Source organism: Colletotrichum navitas (genome assembly GCF_030913465.1).
Source record: "Colletotrichum navitas strain CBS 125086 chromosome Unknown LY79scaffold_115, whole genome shotgun sequence".
NCBI classification, from domain to species: domain Eukaryota; kingdom Fungi; phylum Ascomycota; class Sordariomycetes; order Glomerellales; family Glomerellaceae; genus Colletotrichum; species Colletotrichum navitas.
The window spans coordinates 63385-79986 of NW_026850661.1; the positions used below are offsets into that span (position 1 = coordinate 63385).

A 16602-nucleotide genomic window follows, 5' to 3' on the forward strand; every position below is an offset into this window, starting at 1 on the left:
GTGTCGGTAGGCGGAAAGACTCGGTATGGACAACTCCGCCAGAACGCGCCGTACTATGAAACTGAAGCCTTTTTTACCATGACACGAAGATATGGTGCTTGAATTCTACATCACCAAGTATAAAAGCTGTTAAAAAAAAGCCATGTTTAAAGCGTTGGCTACATCCGGAAATAATAATACTATTTGTAATTATATTTCTCTAGAAACAAAATATGTATATCCTATCTTGTAGGAGATACGTGGCTCTGATATACTTATGTTGAGATATAACCCGCACAAGAAATGATTCTAATGGATCCTATTGAACAGAGTGACTTAGTACGATACTGCAAGCTTGCTTCGAAACCTTTGCCAACAGAAAGCAACTAAGGAAGCACCAGTAAAAGTGATCCGTTGTAATTCCTATTCCCAAGACTGCGTTCTTTTTCTCCAGTGTTCTGTGTACCTGTGCGATCCTGCGGGCATACGTGAGGCCCCCCTGTACTTGTATTCTTGTGGAATGTTGTAAAAGTAGTGCGTGTCGGCGAAGCAGGTGATACAAAGCTTCTGTAGGAAGAGGGAAAGCTTCTGGCTGAGCAGAGAAAGCTTCTGGGTGAACGTGAAAAGCTTCGAGTGGGTGTGGAAAGCTTGCTGGTAAACGGAGCTTCGCTTAAGATGGAACAATGCACCCACTGCGTTTCTAAATCGCCCGGCAAGGGCCGATAAAGTGCCCGAATTTCATAAACCGGAGCCGAGCTGCCGCAACAGAGGATTGTCAGGAGTCTATGGCACTGAAATTGTCCGTATAGCGAGCGGTACCAGGGTAGGTTATGAAGTCGGATTGCAGATGAAGTAAGCGCTACCAGAAACTCCTCCCATTGGAGCCCTTCTCTGGGATTCGTTAGCTGGCATTACATTCATCTGACCCGAGCACTGATAGTTTCAAAAGCAGGGGGATTCCATATATTGGCCTGGCAAGCGGGCTCAACTCATTTTCAGCCTCATCTACAGCTCGTCAAAGCCCATGCCGCTTTGATTGTTGTCTATACAATCCTTTATCATGACACCGCTCGCCCCTCTGGAGCCCATAGCCGTCTGCGGCATGGCGGTGCGTCTGCCCGGCGACGTGCGGAGCCCGGCCGAGTTCTGGGACATGCTCAGAGCCAAGCGCAACGGACTGGTCGACTGGCCTCGCAGCAGGGGCAACGCTAGGAACAGCGATGGGAAGAGCAAATCTCCCGCGTCTGTTGGACGGTTCGACGCCGGCGGCTTCCAAAGCCGGATGCCTGCCAAAAATACCCTCCAGGCGCCGCAGGCGTACCTATTGAACCATGTCTCGCTGGGCGACTTCGACCCTAGCTTCTTCCCGGTTGGGGCCAAAGAGGCAACACTCATGGACCCAATGCAGCGTCAGCTTCTTGAGGTTGCCTACGAGTGCGCCGAGAACGCGGGCGCTGGAGGGGTGTGTTCCGAGCCCGACGCCGTCCGCAAAGATGTCGGCGTCTTTGTCGGCGTCTTTGGCGAGGACTGGCTGCAGGAGAACGTCATGGACAGCCAGCTGGCCGGCATGTATCGGGGGACAGGCTTTCTCGACTTTCTCCAGGCGAACCGCGTCAGTTTCGCCATGGACTGGCAAGGGCCTAGTATCGTCGTCAAGACGGGCTGCTCGGCCAGTCTCGTGGCACTAGACATGGCTTGCCACAGTCTGCGCGCCGGCGAGTGTTCTTCGGCCGTTGTACTCGGCGTCAACCTCATCACTTGCCCGCTCATGACCCTCCTGTACACCGCGCAGGGCCTGTTGAGCCCCTCGGGTCGATGCAAGACTTTTGACGCAGCAGCGGATGGCTACGGCCGCGGCGAGGCCGTCAACGCAGTCTTCTTGCGGCGGCTTTCTGACGCCCAGAAGGCCAGGGACCCCATTAGGGCGGTGATCCGAGCAAGCGCCACCGGCCATGACGGCCGCAAAATCGGGCAGCTCAAGCCGGACGCCGGGGCGCAGGAGCTGCTGATCCGCAAGACGTATGCACTGGCGGGCATCCCCGAGTCCGAGTTTGGAGACACAGCGTGGATTGAGTGCCACGGCACGGGCACCGCCGTCGGCGACCCGATCGAGCTGCGTTCCGTGGCAAACATCTTTGGCCACCGAGGCATCATTGTCGGCAGCGTCAAGCCCAACGTCGGCCACTCCGAGGGCGCCGCCGGCCTGACAGGTCTAATCAAGGCTGTGCTGTCACTGGAGCACGACACTATACCTCCCAACATCTTCTTCGACACGCCCAACCCTCTCAGTATGTCATCATCTTCCCCCAAAGCAGCCAGCCAGCATTCTCACTATCTTCGCATCCTGGAAACCGACTCTTGCGTGATATTTGCTGACTTGTGTCTAGTTCCCTGGAAGGAAGCACGCCTCCGAGTCCCCGTTGACTCTTTGCCGTGGCCTGGTGGCCGCAAGAAACGCGTCAGCGTCAACTCGTTTGGTGTGGGCGGCTCCAACGCCCATGTCATCCTCGAAGCCGGCGCTTCTGGTAGGCCAGCTCATCCTCTTTGGCCTTGCCAAACCGAAGCTCACATCCTGCTGCTCAGCGCTACCCACCAGTGGTCGCTGCAGAAGCAGGTGCTTCGCCACCGTGACTATCTACTACGCCGCCGGCCCACGCCGCCGGGTCATGTGCGCAGCCTTCTTCGGGATATGGCCTACACCCTCGGTTGCCGCCGCCGCCACTTTCCACTACGGACGTACGCCATTGTTCGCGTTGGATCAGGGTTCGGCGAGGAAGCCGAGAGTCTCAAGACGGACCTGGCAGAGGAAGGACTGATCAACTTCAGCGACGCTGGCCATTCCTGTCAAGTTGAAGACGCTGCGCCGCAGCCTCGAATTACCTTTGTGTTTACAGGCCAAGGAGCCCAGGCGGCGCAGATGGGCTATGAGCTCTTGCGTACCAATCGCGTGTTCTCTGACAGTGTCTCCTACTTGGATCAGTGTCTGGCTACTCTCCCTGACGATCTGGCACCGGAATGGACGCTGATTGGTATGGCGCCCCCCATCCCCCCTCACAGATGGATGCAAAAGCCTATGTGGCTTCATTGCTATTGATTTATCAATAATACTAACCCAATATACACAGACGAGATCTCCAAACCCGGCCCAGCCAGCCGCCTACACCAAACAAAATACGCACTACCTTGCTGTACCGCTATCCAGATCGCCTTGGTCAACGTCTATCGTTCCTGGGGCGTCCATCCTTCAGCCGTTGTCGGCCACTCTAGTGGCGAGGTTGCCTCAGCCTATGCGGCCGGAGTTCTCTCTACTCGTCAGGCTATTATCATTGCCTATCTTCGCGGTCTCGCTTTACACGAAGGGACAGCACGGCCAGGTACTATGGCAACTGTCAGCTTGGGGGCTGAGGAGACGGTGCAATTCCTGAGCTCCGGAGCTGTCATTGCCTGCGAGAATAGCCCGAATAGCACAACCGTGTCTGGTGATGCGGACGCGGTACGGGAGACCCTCGGAAAGGTTGCCGAAGCAGACCCGCAGATCTCGTGCCACATGCTCAAGGTGCAAACAGCCTTCCATTCCCCTCATGTTAGGCCGAGTGCACTCAGATATGAACAATCGCTGGAGCCATTCCTTGGTGGAGACTCCAGTGGCTGCCCCTCGTGTTCGTTATACAGCAGCGTCACGGGATCTTTCAGCGAATGTCCCTCAGACCTCGTGAGAAGGCCGCGGTATTGGAGATACAGCCTCGAAAAGCCTGTGTAAGTTATGGGCCAAGTAACAGTAGGAAACATCAACTAACGTATTACTCCTCAGTCTTTTCAGACAGGCGCTGGAGCAGCTCGTGAGCCGAGAGCACTCGCTCTACCCAGAAGCCGGGTTGCTCTTTGTCGAGATTGGACCTCATCCCGCCCTGAAAAGGCCTATCGCGCAGACTCTCCAAGCTCTCGACGCAACCTTGAGGCAACAGTGTATACATATCCCTACCCTACAGCGGGGCGAGAGGGCTGATGAGGCCGTATTGCAATCAATAGGCGAGCTATATCTGCGGGGGGCTCTCCCGGCCGCCAGTATGGAATCCGTGCTTAAACTACAAGGGGTTTCTTGTCTGACTGACCTGCCCACTTACGCGTGGCACCACGGCGTCCAGTACTTTGATCCGCCGCGTGTGGCCAGTGTCTACAAGAGCGCGCAGTGTCTTCCTCATGAGCTGCTTGGCGCTCGGATTCCAGATGTTACTGACATTGAGCCGTGCTGGCGGTGCGTCATGGAACCCGACGACCAACCCTCGTGGCTAGGCCACCACATCGTTGATGGCCACACTGTTTTCCCGGCCGCTGGATTCATCGCCATGATCGGCGAGGCCATAGGTAGAGTCGCCTCCACTGCTGACGATGTCTTCTCCGTCAAGGGTTACATCCTGCGCAAGGTTGTTATCAAGACGGCTCTTATCCTACCACCGGGATCGACAGTAGAGCTCGTCACACGGCTCTCGCTGGCTGACGACTACGTCGATGACGACAATCTCGACCGGGACAGGACGTGGTACGAGTTTCACATCATGGCTCTCGTGCCAGACCGAGACGGAGACCGATGGACCAGCCACTGCCGTGGCCTGGTAGCTAGCGACGCTGGGCCCGCGTCCAATAGAGCAAATCATCTTTCTGCACCTAAAGACGGCAGCTTCGTACGAAGAATCGACACATCCGAGTGGTACTCCATTGCTGACTCGGTAGGCCTGTCCTACGGCGCCTCGCTGAAGGGCCTTGACGAAATCGTAGCGTCCACCGATCACATGGCAGCTTTGGCTACTGTGTACGATGACGCTTTCGACAACATAGGTGAATATGTGCTTCACCCAGCCGTCATAGACCTGGGGCTTCAGCTTAATCTGGTCGCAATGTGCCAGGGAATTGGTGAGAAGTGCGATCTCCTTTTGCTGCCGACGTACATGGAGGAGGTTGTTGTGGGCGCAAAGCCCCAAGAAAACCAAAACGACTGCGAAAGCAGACTAGCCATGCGAGCCGATGTTCGTTGGGTTGAGAGAGGGAGGAGCCTAGAGGGCACCGTCACCGGTACCGCCACTGCCGATGACGAAAACCATCAAAACGAAACTCGATATCGGCTCTCTATGCGGAATGTCAAGTTCATGGCCAAGCCCTTGGCCCGCCGCACATCCGAATATGATGCTAAGCTGCCGCCATCGCTCCGCCTTGCGTCCGAGTTTCAATGGGCCTATGACGTTGAGCTGCTCGACCCGGAGAATATAGTATCAGCTCTTGATATGGTCCAGCTGCTCGCCTACCAGAACCCGCGCATCCGAGTCTTAGTGGTTGGCGGTGACGGCGAGGTGTCTTTGGCATGCGCCGCCATGCGAATGCTCGAGACCCAGGTCATGTCCGACGGCGCGGTCGCGGCGACCCTCACTTATACGGCTACGGGGCACACTGAACTGAGACTAGCGAGGCTCTCTCTAGAGGGGAGGGGACGCTCAGGGGTGCGTGTCCTGTCGTTCACGGACATACTACAAGGCTTGTCAGAAGCTGGCCCTCAAGCAGAGGGCGGTTTTGGTCTCGTCCTCGTCGACGGGGCTGAAACACTGATTGGGATGTGCTCGGCCCTCACCCCGGCCCGCTGTTCTTCGCTCTTGTCTCGTGGCGGATGGCTTCTTGTAGACCGATCTGATGAGAAGTCCAAAACAAAGTTGGAAGAGCTTGGCCTCGTACTTGTACGTCGGGCCTGTTCGGCACACAGCTATGTCCGGCTGAGCATTGCGCGAAACCTTCAGAGTCAAGAGTCTGAAGCTCCGAGGTTGAGACATGTCATTGTACTAGCGACGCCGGCCCTCGACAAGCTGGCCCGGGCACTGCAGAGCAACCTGGGACAGGGCGGGATACGTTGTGAGATCCGGCACTCTCCCTCAGACAACCAAGGAACGCCTACCGGTGATGACGAACACACCGTCCTTGTGTCGATGCTCTACCTGGAGCAGTCGGCGGAGGAGACGTCGCTGAATCCCGGGTCCTTCAGGGGCTTCGTTGACAAGCTGCTCGCGGCTAAGGGGCAAATAGTTTGGCTCTTACCCCCTCTTCAGTCGGGAAGCACGGGTCCGGCGTCGTTGTGCCGCCGGCCCGACGCCGCATGCATGCTTGGCCTTGCACGCACCGCTCGCACCGAGAACCCCGCGCTGGGTCTTACGACGGTCGAGATGGACGTTGATTCAACGTCCACCTCGGACGCTTCAGGCGCCCTCGCTCGCATCGTTCTGCGTCTATGCCAAGCGCAGCTTGGGCCGGAAGACGGGCCAGACATGGATCGCGAACTCGGCATCACGAGAGAGGGAACCGTGCTGATCCCTCGAATGACATGGTCATTGCTCGACGACGACGACGACACCGCGGCCACGGAACCTTCAAATCGCACAAACAGCGGCGGAAAAGGGCGGCTCGTTCTCCGACCAGATGCGAGCTATTTGATCGTCGGAGGCCTCGGCGGGCTTGGGAGATCCCTCTGCCTGTGGATGGCTGCCCGAGGGGCCCGCCAGCTCGTCCTGTTCTCGCGCTCTGCCGCTGCCGAACCCGACGCAGCCATGCTCTCTTTCCTCGAGGAACTGGCATCCACCTTTGGCTGCGCCGTTGTTCGTGTGGGTGGGCGTGCAGAGATCCGCTCAGACGTCAAGCGCGCCGTCGACGCCGCCGACGGAGCTTCCTCACGAGGTCTCGCTGGCATCGTCCACATGCCCATGGTGCTCCGCGATCGGCCAATGAGGGACATGAAATGGGACGACTGGGTCGCCGCGGTGGATCCAAAGGCACGCGGCGCATGGAATCTGCATAGTGTCGTGGACAGCCGGCGGGCGAAACTCGATTTCTTCGTCCTGTTCAGCTCGGTGAGCGGCATTATCGGCCAGCATGGTCAAGCCAATTATAACGCGGCAAATACTTTTCTCGATTCGTTTGCGCTATATCGCCGAGGCCTCGGCCTTCCGGCCAGTGTGCTCGATCTCGGCATTGTTGGAGACGTCGGAGCCGTGAAACGCGATGCAACGCTGGCCGCCCAGTTCCGCAAAGCCGGCTACGTTTTCATAGGAGAGAGCGCTGTCATGCGGGCTGTGAGCATCGCCATGAGCCCCCTAGCACCGCCCCAGCTCGTCTTGGGCCTGCTGCGGGATCCCCAGGCGGCCAATACAACACGGGCGGTCGTATGGAAACGCGACCCCCGCATATCCAAGGCTTCCAGCGGGGGCTCGGGCTCGGGCTCGGGTTCTGGCGCAGTCGAGGATCACGGCGGGGCCGGCTCAAGTGTTGCGAGTTCAATGAGACACGAGATGAGGGACATGATTTCATGGGCGAGCGAGGAGCCCATCGGGCTAGTGACGGAAGTCCGACGAAAGTCTCTGGCCTCCTGCCTGGGCAAGGCCCTCTACGAGTTGCTGGCGATGCCGCTGGAGACACCGTCGCTAACAAGGCGAATCAACTCCCTGGGCCTGGATTCTTTCACCGCTGTCGAGCTGACAGCCTGGATCCAACAGCACTTCAAGATACACGTCTCAACCATGGAGTCCAACACTGACATTAACCTGATGCAGCTGGCTGACCTTATCATGGACAGGATGGTAGAGAAGCATAGACATGTGTCCCAGCCGGACAAATATTCCATGGTCCAGAACGTAGCTGTGCAGTAGTCCTTATTAGTAAAAATAATAAAAGAAAGTTGAGGTTAAAGTAAAGTAATAAGTTTTATAGTATTCTTTCTTAGAATATAACTTTTAGTATTATATAATACAGAAAACTAGATATTTCTAGTTATACATTTTTTTTTAATTAATAGTTAGAGAAGCGTTATTTTTTATAGAGTAAAGAAGTGTCTATCTTACTATATTAGCTAACTTACTATATATTTATATTATATAGTATATTTATAGGATACATTAGTAGTATTAGCTTAGTATATAATCTCCTACATACTAGTAATAACTTAGACTTATACAAAGTAAAGCTGTATAGACACTGCTATGGGATTTTGTAATATAAAACTATAACTAATAAGTGATCCTAATAGTGTATTGCTTTTCAGAGACTTTAAGACGAAATTGCCCTACTGTTCGGATATTATTATAAGCCGTCTGAACCCTGATACACTCACTGTCTTTATTCCTTGCCGAAACGTCTCTGATCCCTATGAGCACCTGGCATCTTGTACACGCCTCCGAGATTGACGAGGTAGGCAAGGCTGTTGAACTCTGTGTCGATGGATTTGATGGCCCAGCCATAAGACGAACTGTCCCTAATTACCTCCAAAATCTGAATACCCCTAACAGAGAGTTTCGCTTCGCCAAACGTGGCCGTCCACTTAAGTACAATCGTGTTACAACTAACAGCATCGACAGTCTGCAGCGTGACAGGCGTAGGGCGCCTGCTCTGCCACTCCAGCGCAGCCTTGAGCTCTTCTCGGTCGTGGTATGTTGGTGCCCCGAGAGGCTTGCCAGCTAATTCATTCATTCCATCGCAGTGGGCCACGACATCAGCCGCGAGCAGTTGGTCGGCGACTTCCACTGAGTAGTTTCGAATCAATTGTTGAAAGACGGTCGCGACTTGTAGTCCGTCTTCCGGACTAAGGCAGGGCAAAGACGACGTCGACAGTGGTAGTTGGTGTTTGCTTTCCCATTTCAAGTGTACGGGGAATCTTGCCAAAAGCTGCGCAAACATTATTTGGCCAGTGCCTACTGAAAGAAGAAGGGTGGGGAGGACAATGATAATCCCGATGAAGGATATGAAAGCTTTTGCCCACGCTGGAAACATCTCTAATGGCGTTTATGGGTAAGCCGAATAATGATAAACTCGGCAGCATCCACACACCAGGATTTCAACGACACTGTATTGACTAATTGATATAATCCCACTCTTGCCATTCAACAACGTCTCATGTAGACGCCCTCTATACACATACTCAGGACCGGCTTATTTAGGTTTAAGAAGAGATCTTAAGTCGACAGGCATACCTCGGCCACGGGTATTGCTAGGCATCAGGTAACAGATTTGAGTGGAGCTTATGTATCAACAGTAGCACTCTCGTAACCTATTTTGATTTACCTTCGATAAAACCCTCCCTTTCTCGAAACATAGTTAACTTAATTTACTAGACAAACTCTATCCATTGAATTGCCAACTGACCCCACTAACCCCTGGTGCGGAGTAGAGCCAATGCATTTATAGCATCAAGTCCGACAAGCCAATAGTTTCAAGGTACTTCTATTTATATGACGTTTTGCCTATGCCATAGGTACTAGTAATCTCTGCCGTTACATAAAAGTACATTACAGTCTAAGTAGCCCTACTAGGTCTTTTGTTAGGCTAGACTGTTGCATTATTACACTGCTCTAGGCAACACTTATCTAGGCTGGCAACGGCAGGGTCCTCTAGCAAGGACCTCTGGCAAGACCTCTACGTGAATAGTGGTATAAATAGAGGTATCTGGATCAAAAGACATCGTGATTTTAATGATGATGTTGGTGATAATGTTAAAATTAGTAGTAGTTGCTAACAAAATAACATTCTAAAACAATGTATCGTCATGTATGTTCAAAAGTGAGGGGTAAAAGCGGGGAAGGGTCCACGTAGAGGTTAATGGGGTCAGTTGGCAATTAAAGATAAAAAGTACACAAGTACATCATGGTTGATTGGCCTGTCAGGCTGGCAAACCCAGTGAGTCTGTCATTGACCTGTTCATCCTCGGCGCTGAGTCGTCAAAGCCAATCGCCATAAGATAGACGTGAAGTGAGCATTCAGTCAATCTTGCCCCCTGCTAGCCTGGAGACGTTGTAGGATCTATCGTCGGGATTTGTCTTCACAGGGACCAAGGGCAATATGTTTGGACAAAAGCGGCGATGTGGTGCCTGTCTTGTGTGCCGCGACAAAAAGACAAGATGTTTGTGTTCCTCCAGGACCATCTCGCTTTTTTTTAACCCTGGACGGCTAGGTCAGACTGACAGGAATATCCAAATGGAATAGGCGATAAAGGAAATCCATGCTTGACATGTCTGGTGAGTTTCTTTGCCTGCTACTGCACCGATTAATAGGACAAGGCCCAATACCGTGAACTGCGAAACCAGCGACTGGGTCACGAATGTATATATCCGGACCAGGCCCCTCGCCGACGCCGACGAAGCGTTGCCAACTTGCCTACATGGACCCTCAGTGACGGCCGCAACATCCTCAGATACGACAGCATGAACCAAGCCGATGTAATCTATAATGCACTGGGTCCAGCGCACACCCAGGTGATGCCCTTTCAGTCGCCATCCAGAATAGCGGTCCTCGGCGGGCTCGGACCCGACATGCTACGGAACTATGGCTTCGGCGGTCTCGACTATCAGGCAGCGGGCTCGAACCAGAATCACCAATTTGGCGAATCGGCCGGCGTTTTCGACCATCATTACAGGCAGATGCAGCAGTCGACGATGTTAACCCCCTCTTCTTGCGGAGAGTCCACACCTTACGCTTCGACCACCAGCCTCCCGTATGGCTCTGGGGACGAAAAAGCCATGCCTTATACCACCGCCTCTGGGGAGATCAATGAATCTTCCGCTGCCTCCACCTCGTCACATGGGGGAATGCGCAATGACTCTGACGAGATGGATTTAGCTGACGAGATGATCTGGTCCTTGTCGGAAGTTGGGAGCCCTTCTCAGGTTCTTGAATCGCTAGAGATCGCCTCCGTCGATGTCGATGTCAGGGGACCATCAAGCACATGCGGAGGGACACCTGTCACCGCTGCTGAGCGGAGGCCGCTGCCGGCCAGCGACTGCAAAGCCGGTGAAAAAAGCCCCAGATCCACTGCGCATGACTTTGCTCCGCCCCCGGCTTTTGAACCCATGGGAATGAGCTTCTCATCAATGTCCTTTTATGGCTTGCGCGATGCTGTTTGCCACTCACTTGGCAAAAGTCATCTTGAAGTAGCTTGCGTTGTGGACGCGTCCGCTAAGAATAAAGTAGACACCTGTAAAGTAACGAGGGCTGATATGCCCCGCGGAGTGCAACATCATGACAGCTACTGGTGGGCTGCACTAGGCGATGCGACTCTCGAGACGTACATTGCAGGTGAGTGAATTTTCTCGCGATCCGATGGCCATCCCGCTAGTCTGTTTCACTGGCAAATCAGTCACTTCTAACGCGCTTCAGAATTCTGTGAAATGACTTACAAGTATGTCTGCCTCTCAAAAGGGTAATAAGGGCAACTCAAGGCTCAAAGGCGCTTACCGGAATATTGCAAGTTTCATCAGCAAGGCCGACGTTCTTGAGAGGCTCAGGGAGGCTCGCCTTCCGGAAGCGAATCAGCTCGTCCGCAACTTCGTCTACGGCCTAGTCGCTCTCGGTGCATACTCCTACCATGGTCAACGGCAGCAGCTCCGAGACGACGTCGCCACTAGTAGCAGGACCCAGAAGGATGGTAGCTCCCCAGCCAGCTCCGAGAACAGCGACATTGGCGCCGATTGGGTTTCCTGGCGACTGCGTGCCGCTCTTGGTTCCTGTAGGGGTGTACATGATCTGCCAAGCAACATATTGAAACTTCAGGTGGGTGGGCTTCTTTGTCATGCCGTCTAGCAGGAGAGGACGTTAAGAGAGCGGATGTGCTGATGAATACATGTGTGGATGGCTTGCTAATCTGAACCCAGATGTCTTTGCTCGTAGTGAGGCCTAGTTACTATATGATTCCCAATCTTTATGGATGACCACTGACGCCTTGTAGGCCTCCATTGCACTCGAGTGCGAGATGCCATCTCTTGTGACCGAGCATATCACTAGCGCCGTCATGCACATTCGCGAACTGGGCCTGCTTCATGGGGCCCCCGACGATGTGTCTGGGCCGATCTTGGGATACACGTACATGTTGGATGTGTCGCACGCTCTTGACCGAGGAGTGCCTCCGGTAAGGCATCCTCTCGATCCCAAAGTCTGTCAGGAGAAACCGTACATTTCCCATAAGGCAATCCTGGGAATGATACCGTTCTCGCACTGAAAACGCAGCGCGAATGGTAACGTGATCTTAGACAATCGACTGCGACTGGGTGGGTGTTCCAGGCCCATCAAAGCACGTTTCGGACAAGAATCTGGAGGGAATACGTTGCCTGGCAGCCGTTATGCACAAAACTATCAAGAAACAGTTCAGTCCTCGGGCCATTTCAGCGATGACGGTCACCAGAGGCAACAGAGCGAAAAGGCACGGCAGCGTCAAGGATCACCTGCGGCAGTGGACCATACTTTTCCCCGATCTCAATCGCCGAACGAGGTCGGAGAAGTTATATAGTCTTCCCGACAGCGTGACACGGCTGGCCTACTGCATGTATCACCGTGCCGTGTTCCTTGTGCACTGCCCCTGGATTGCTGCAGCAGCAGGGTCGAATCCAACGTTCATGGATGCTGGCGGCGACGGTGGCAATGGTGGCAGCAGCAGCGACAACGTCGTCACATTGGCTAACGATTGCTGCATTCGCGCCTGCTTGGAATCGGCCCGGCAAGTGATTGATGCTATCCCGTTCTTTTTCTCCCCGTCGTCGGCGGGCACCATGCTTGAAAGGTAGGCGGAAATATCTGGCAACTATGTAATAGGACACGCTGGCTGACAGTTTTGAAAGGGATATGGCAGAGAACCTGGTGCTGACGAGTCTGCTTCTTATTTGCTATTGCAAGATAGACAAAGCGGTCCCTGAGGAACACAGGCGAAAGTGCATTGCATTGACCGGCCTATGCCAGGGATCGCTAGCGCGCATTAGTCTTGATAAAAGCGAGATAGGCGACACCAGCGCCGCCCACCCAGTGCTCAAGCATGCCCAGGTGATATTATCACTAGGCAATCCTTAGGGAGTCTTAGCCGGGACGTGGCTTTAATTTCGGCGATATTGGGGGGGGGGGGGTATCTTGTCGACGCTCTTTGGCGAGGCAACCGCATGATACTTTACTATGTAAATGCGTGTGTAAGTGTGTATGTGTGTATGTGTGTGTGATGCCATGAAAATGTCGTTACAGGGCGGTCGGTCCTAGGAAGATGCACGCCTCTAGCAAAAGAAAATAAAACCGCCAGCAACGTTTAGTCAAGCCAAGCCCTTCCAACCCTCCTCGTCGCGGCACTTTGTCACATCGCATTCCCCAGACAGCCTAGACAATGCCCTCACGTCAAGACCCGAGTCGTAGCGGAAGGGCAGCACCCGCACCGGGTCCTGGGCCCAGCGCACGAGGGCGCCAAAGTCGCGACACCGCGGCACACTGCTGCCCCAGCTAGCGCGGTTGACCTCGCGTACGCTCCCAAACGGCTCCCTATACCCCTCACCAGTGCTATCGGCCTCACACTTGATAGACTGGTACCATTTGTTAAAGCAGTGTATGACGTGGTGGTCATTCCATAGCGGCCGGAACCCATTCAGGAGTAGTCCGTAGTCACGCAGTGTCTCCATCATGCAGTGCAAGTGATGTAAACCGGATACAAGATAGGCCTCTGTCTTATTGCTTCCAGTCAGCTTGGGGTGGAGGAACCGCTGTTGGCCGGCCTCATCGATGTAGACACCATATTGCCCGTTAGCCTTGACCCCCGTGGCAACATTGGCGTACTCGAGATCGGATAGCCGCCGGTCTAGCATAGACACATTGTGGAAGATGTCGTAGGGTATCGTCTCAGCCACGTAGTAGCCGTAGTTCAGGGGCTCTTTGGCCTTAGTGACACCATCCGGTACCATGGGCTCAATGGGCGACAGCCCGGCCGCCGTCGGCTTCGGATCTGCGGGAAGGACACGGCGCTGGGACCAAACGACGAGGATGCTGACGGAAAGACAGGCTATGATGGCCCACTGGATCCAGATGACGACCGGGATGAGAGCAGCCCATCGGCGCGGACGATCGTCGATCAGAGGTTGTAGTTCTTGGCTGACGCCCTCGTCACGACACAAGTCAGACGTAGGGGAAGGCGGCGATGGCCCGCGAGTCCAATGCTTTGGTGAGTCGCCTCTATCTTGGGTTGACACCATGACCTTTAGCATGCTGGCTGACTCTTGGCGGTTTGTGGGTCAGAGTCACACGGTGTTACTGATGGTCGTCGTCGAATTGGCTCAGGGCTTGCTTGAGCGATTCGGTTGTAGAAGATATCTGGCCCTTTCGTGATTAGCCAAATGAAGATGAAGATCACCTCGACAGGGGGGTCCAGCACGTACGTTCTCGTCGGCAAAAAGAGCGTAGTGGTGACCCGGCGTGTGCACCACGGCGCATACAAGCCCCGGCTGCAGCTCACCCCAGCCAAGGTCACCCTGGTCCCTCAGCGCGTCGAGTCGGCACAAGCCGCCATCACTCGCGCCGTGCGGGGCCGACAGTGGAATGCAATCCATGGCCTTGACTAGCACAGTCCGCGGCATGACGCGCAAGTCCCACGAGGGTGGTCGCCAGGATGAGCAAAGGACGTTGGCGCGGACCAAGGAGGCCAGGATCTCGTCGCGGGTGCCCAGTGCCATATCAGCAGGCATGGCAGGAGCAATGGTTCTGAGGTTAGAGTTGCCACCGGAGCCGGAGGACCGGGTCGGCGAAAGGTAAACCGTATCGACCAGTAACAGTCCTGTGCACACGAGGCCCCGGCCCTCCTTGGCCAGGAGGTGGGCCATCTGGATGGCGACGATACCCCCGAACGACCATCCTGGTTTCTCGTTAGACGACTAAAACAAGCAGAATTGGGGAAGAGAGAACAAGAGGGATGCCAGAAGGCTGGCGTACGGCCCCGCTTACCTCCCAGGAGAACAGGTCCACGCATCACAACCTTCTTGATGAGCTTGATGTAGTGCCGGGCCATGTCATCGACACTCTGCCAGCCACCGCCTTCACGCCCAAAGTGAGGGTCGCTGATGCCATATACTCTACGTCCGCCGTTAAGAGAGCCCAACCTGAGGTAGTTGAAGATGTTGCCGCTTGCATCGTGCACAAGGAATAGAGGCGCTATGGACACGCTGGTGCGACGGTCACTACGGTCCGCTGGGACGTCCTGGATAAGGAAAGGGTTCTTGCTGGACACCATTGTCGAATCATACGGGCAGGTACAGGCGCTTGAGAAGCGGAGGAGGTATGCGGATTATGTCTGCGGACACGCTTTCACGCCCGCCTCACCCGGACGACAAGAGCATGGAAATATCTATGATATCAAGACTCTGCGGGAAATCATTCATCACGGTTGTACTCAAAGTTCCAGTAGTGGGGCTCGGAAAAAGGATCTTAACACTCGAGGTCAGAACTCCCCCGCCTTCTCCAAAAGATCAAATGGTCTGCTAAACTTTCGTTCTCAATCGGGAGAAACTTCTTCATCTCTCGCTCAGTACAGAGTAAGGAGTCAGTGTATGCTGCCAAGCACACGCTGCGCATCACAACTCAGCTCAGGCCCAGAGCCACGTGTGCCGAGCCCCTCCTGGATTATGTCTTGAGTCTCGTTGTACACCTTGTTCATAACCTTTTGCAGCGCCTCCAGTGTGATTGGGTCACGCGGTCTCGACCAGCCGTAAGGCACCGGCAAACGTTCTTTTTCTGCTCACGACGCCACGCCCGATTGCGAGTCAGCGCGAGTCGGTGTGGCTTCAAGGCTATATGCCTAGGGCCCACGGCAAGTGCAGGACATGCACAGAGAGGGAATCTCACCAAGAAAGTAAGTTAGCCAAGTGCGGTTCACTGTGCCAGCGTCCCGATCTCCTAGGGTTAGGTAAAACCCTGCCACCTCGCCTAGGCTACGAAAGTTGTCCTCTAGTCTCATTTCGAAATCAACATTAGTACTAGCCGAGGTCTGGATGCGGCTTAGCCGCGCTGCAGCACCCTGTCGGATAGTGACAACGGAATCAGGCCAGTACTGTAAGCTTTCAATAAACACATCCTGGTTAAACACACTTGGGTCCCCAAATCGGTTGTCTAGGCGGCTAGCAAGCCATAAGTAAGCTCACAGAAACCAAATGTGACATAGGTGCTCAAGAAGCTTACGTAAGGCTGGCATCGTGTTCTATAATGCCGTGACGGTTCAGGTGGTCTAGGTCAAAAGTATTGGCGTCTGGGTCTGGGTTTGTCAGGATAGCGTGGTTGAAAAGCAGCTTAGACACATAGGGGTCCACGTTAATGCCGTCGCTTAGTGCGCGAGTCGTAATGTCCAGTGATATCCCTCGGCCGTTAGAGGGTAAAAAGCCGTGATTTGCCAATGCATTCAACATGGGACAAGGGCAGCGAACTGGAGAGGCAAACTCTGTTAGCCAGCCCTGGTTGGAACAAGGCCACAATGCCTACCATCACCAGGGCCAGGCGGGTGCCACTGGTCAAAAGATCCTTCCAGGCTGGCAATGGCCAGCGGACATAGGACCGGGAATAAGCATAGACGTTGTTGCAAGATCATGATGGGCCGAAATGGGTGGTGAACAGAATGTTTGAATGACGCAGTAGCTGTGGTTTCTACTAGCAAGCTCTCACAAGACCAGTCCTATCGAGGCACGATCAAGAAAGATCTACTAAACACGAAGCGAGGCAGGATGAAAATCTCAAACCTTATATAAGCTATGATGCTAATACCGCGATGTCAGAGATCGTATCACACATGTAGACTATTGTATTGCCTTCGCTCCGGGCCGA

General features: G+C 54.2%; 5 protein-coding genes across 5 annotated transcripts; 2 read left to right on the forward strand and 3 right to left on the reverse strand.

Moving 5' to 3' along the window:
• Positions 1 to 1039: 1039 nt before the first annotated feature.
• Positions 1040 to 7726, forward strand: LY79DRAFT_653646 (KR domain-containing protein; the record flags this gene model as incomplete). Its single annotated transcript, XM_060562609.1, is given in 9 exon segments — positions 1040 to 2267; positions 2367 to 3008; positions 3105 to 3735; positions 3791 to 6773; positions 6786 to 6863; positions 6885 to 6966; positions 6994 to 7052; positions 7068 to 7085; positions 7122 to 7726. 9 exon segments carry the CDS (start codon positions 1040 to 1042, stop codon positions 7656 to 7658), a joined length of 6258 nt encoding a protein of 2085 aa, XP_060408202.1. The 3' UTR covers positions 7659 to 7726.
• A 434-nt stretch (positions 7727 to 8160) lies between these two features.
• On the reverse strand, positions 8161 to 8595 carry LY79DRAFT_488266 (uncharacterized protein; the record flags this gene model as incomplete). The annotated part of the gene is made up of 1 exon (XM_060553304.1): positions 8161 to 8595. A coding segment is annotated over one exon (435 nt), but the record flags the coding sequence as incomplete, so codon positions are not given.
• A 2012-nt stretch (positions 8596 to 10607) lies between these two features.
• LY79DRAFT_527669 (uncharacterized protein) lies at positions 10608 to 12834 on the forward strand (the record flags this gene model as incomplete). The annotated part of the gene is made up of 7 exons (XM_060555951.1): positions 10608 to 11073; positions 11225 to 11547; positions 11649 to 11663; positions 11723 to 11902; positions 12024 to 12382; positions 12422 to 12550; positions 12639 to 12834. The coding sequence occupies 7 exons, from the start codon at positions 10608 to 10610 to the stop codon at positions 12832 to 12834; spliced, it is 1668 nt and encodes a 555-aa protein (XP_060408204.1).
• Positions 12835 to 12902: 68 nt separating this feature from the next.
• LY79DRAFT_653648 (uncharacterized protein) lies at positions 12903 to 14782 on the reverse strand. The gene is made up of 3 exons (XM_060562610.1): positions 14737 to 14782; positions 14175 to 14647; positions 12903 to 14012 (listed from the first exon to the last, which is right to left on the reverse strand). Exons 1-3 carry the CDS (start codon positions 14759 to 14761, stop codon positions 13065 to 13067), a joined length of 1446 nt encoding a protein of 481 aa, XP_060408205.1. The 5' UTR covers positions 14762 to 14782; the 3' UTR covers positions 12903 to 13064.
• Positions 14783 to 15331: 549 nt separating this feature from the next.
• Positions 15332 to 16369, reverse strand: LY79DRAFT_594547 (Chloroperoxidase; the record flags this gene model as incomplete). The annotated part of the gene is made up of 4 exons (XM_060561700.1): positions 15332 to 15522; positions 15634 to 15905; positions 15967 to 16207; positions 16264 to 16369. 4 exons carry the CDS (start codon positions 16367 to 16369, stop codon positions 15332 to 15334), a joined length of 810 nt encoding a protein of 269 aa, XP_060408206.1.
• Positions 16370 to 16602: the final 233 nt, after the last annotated feature.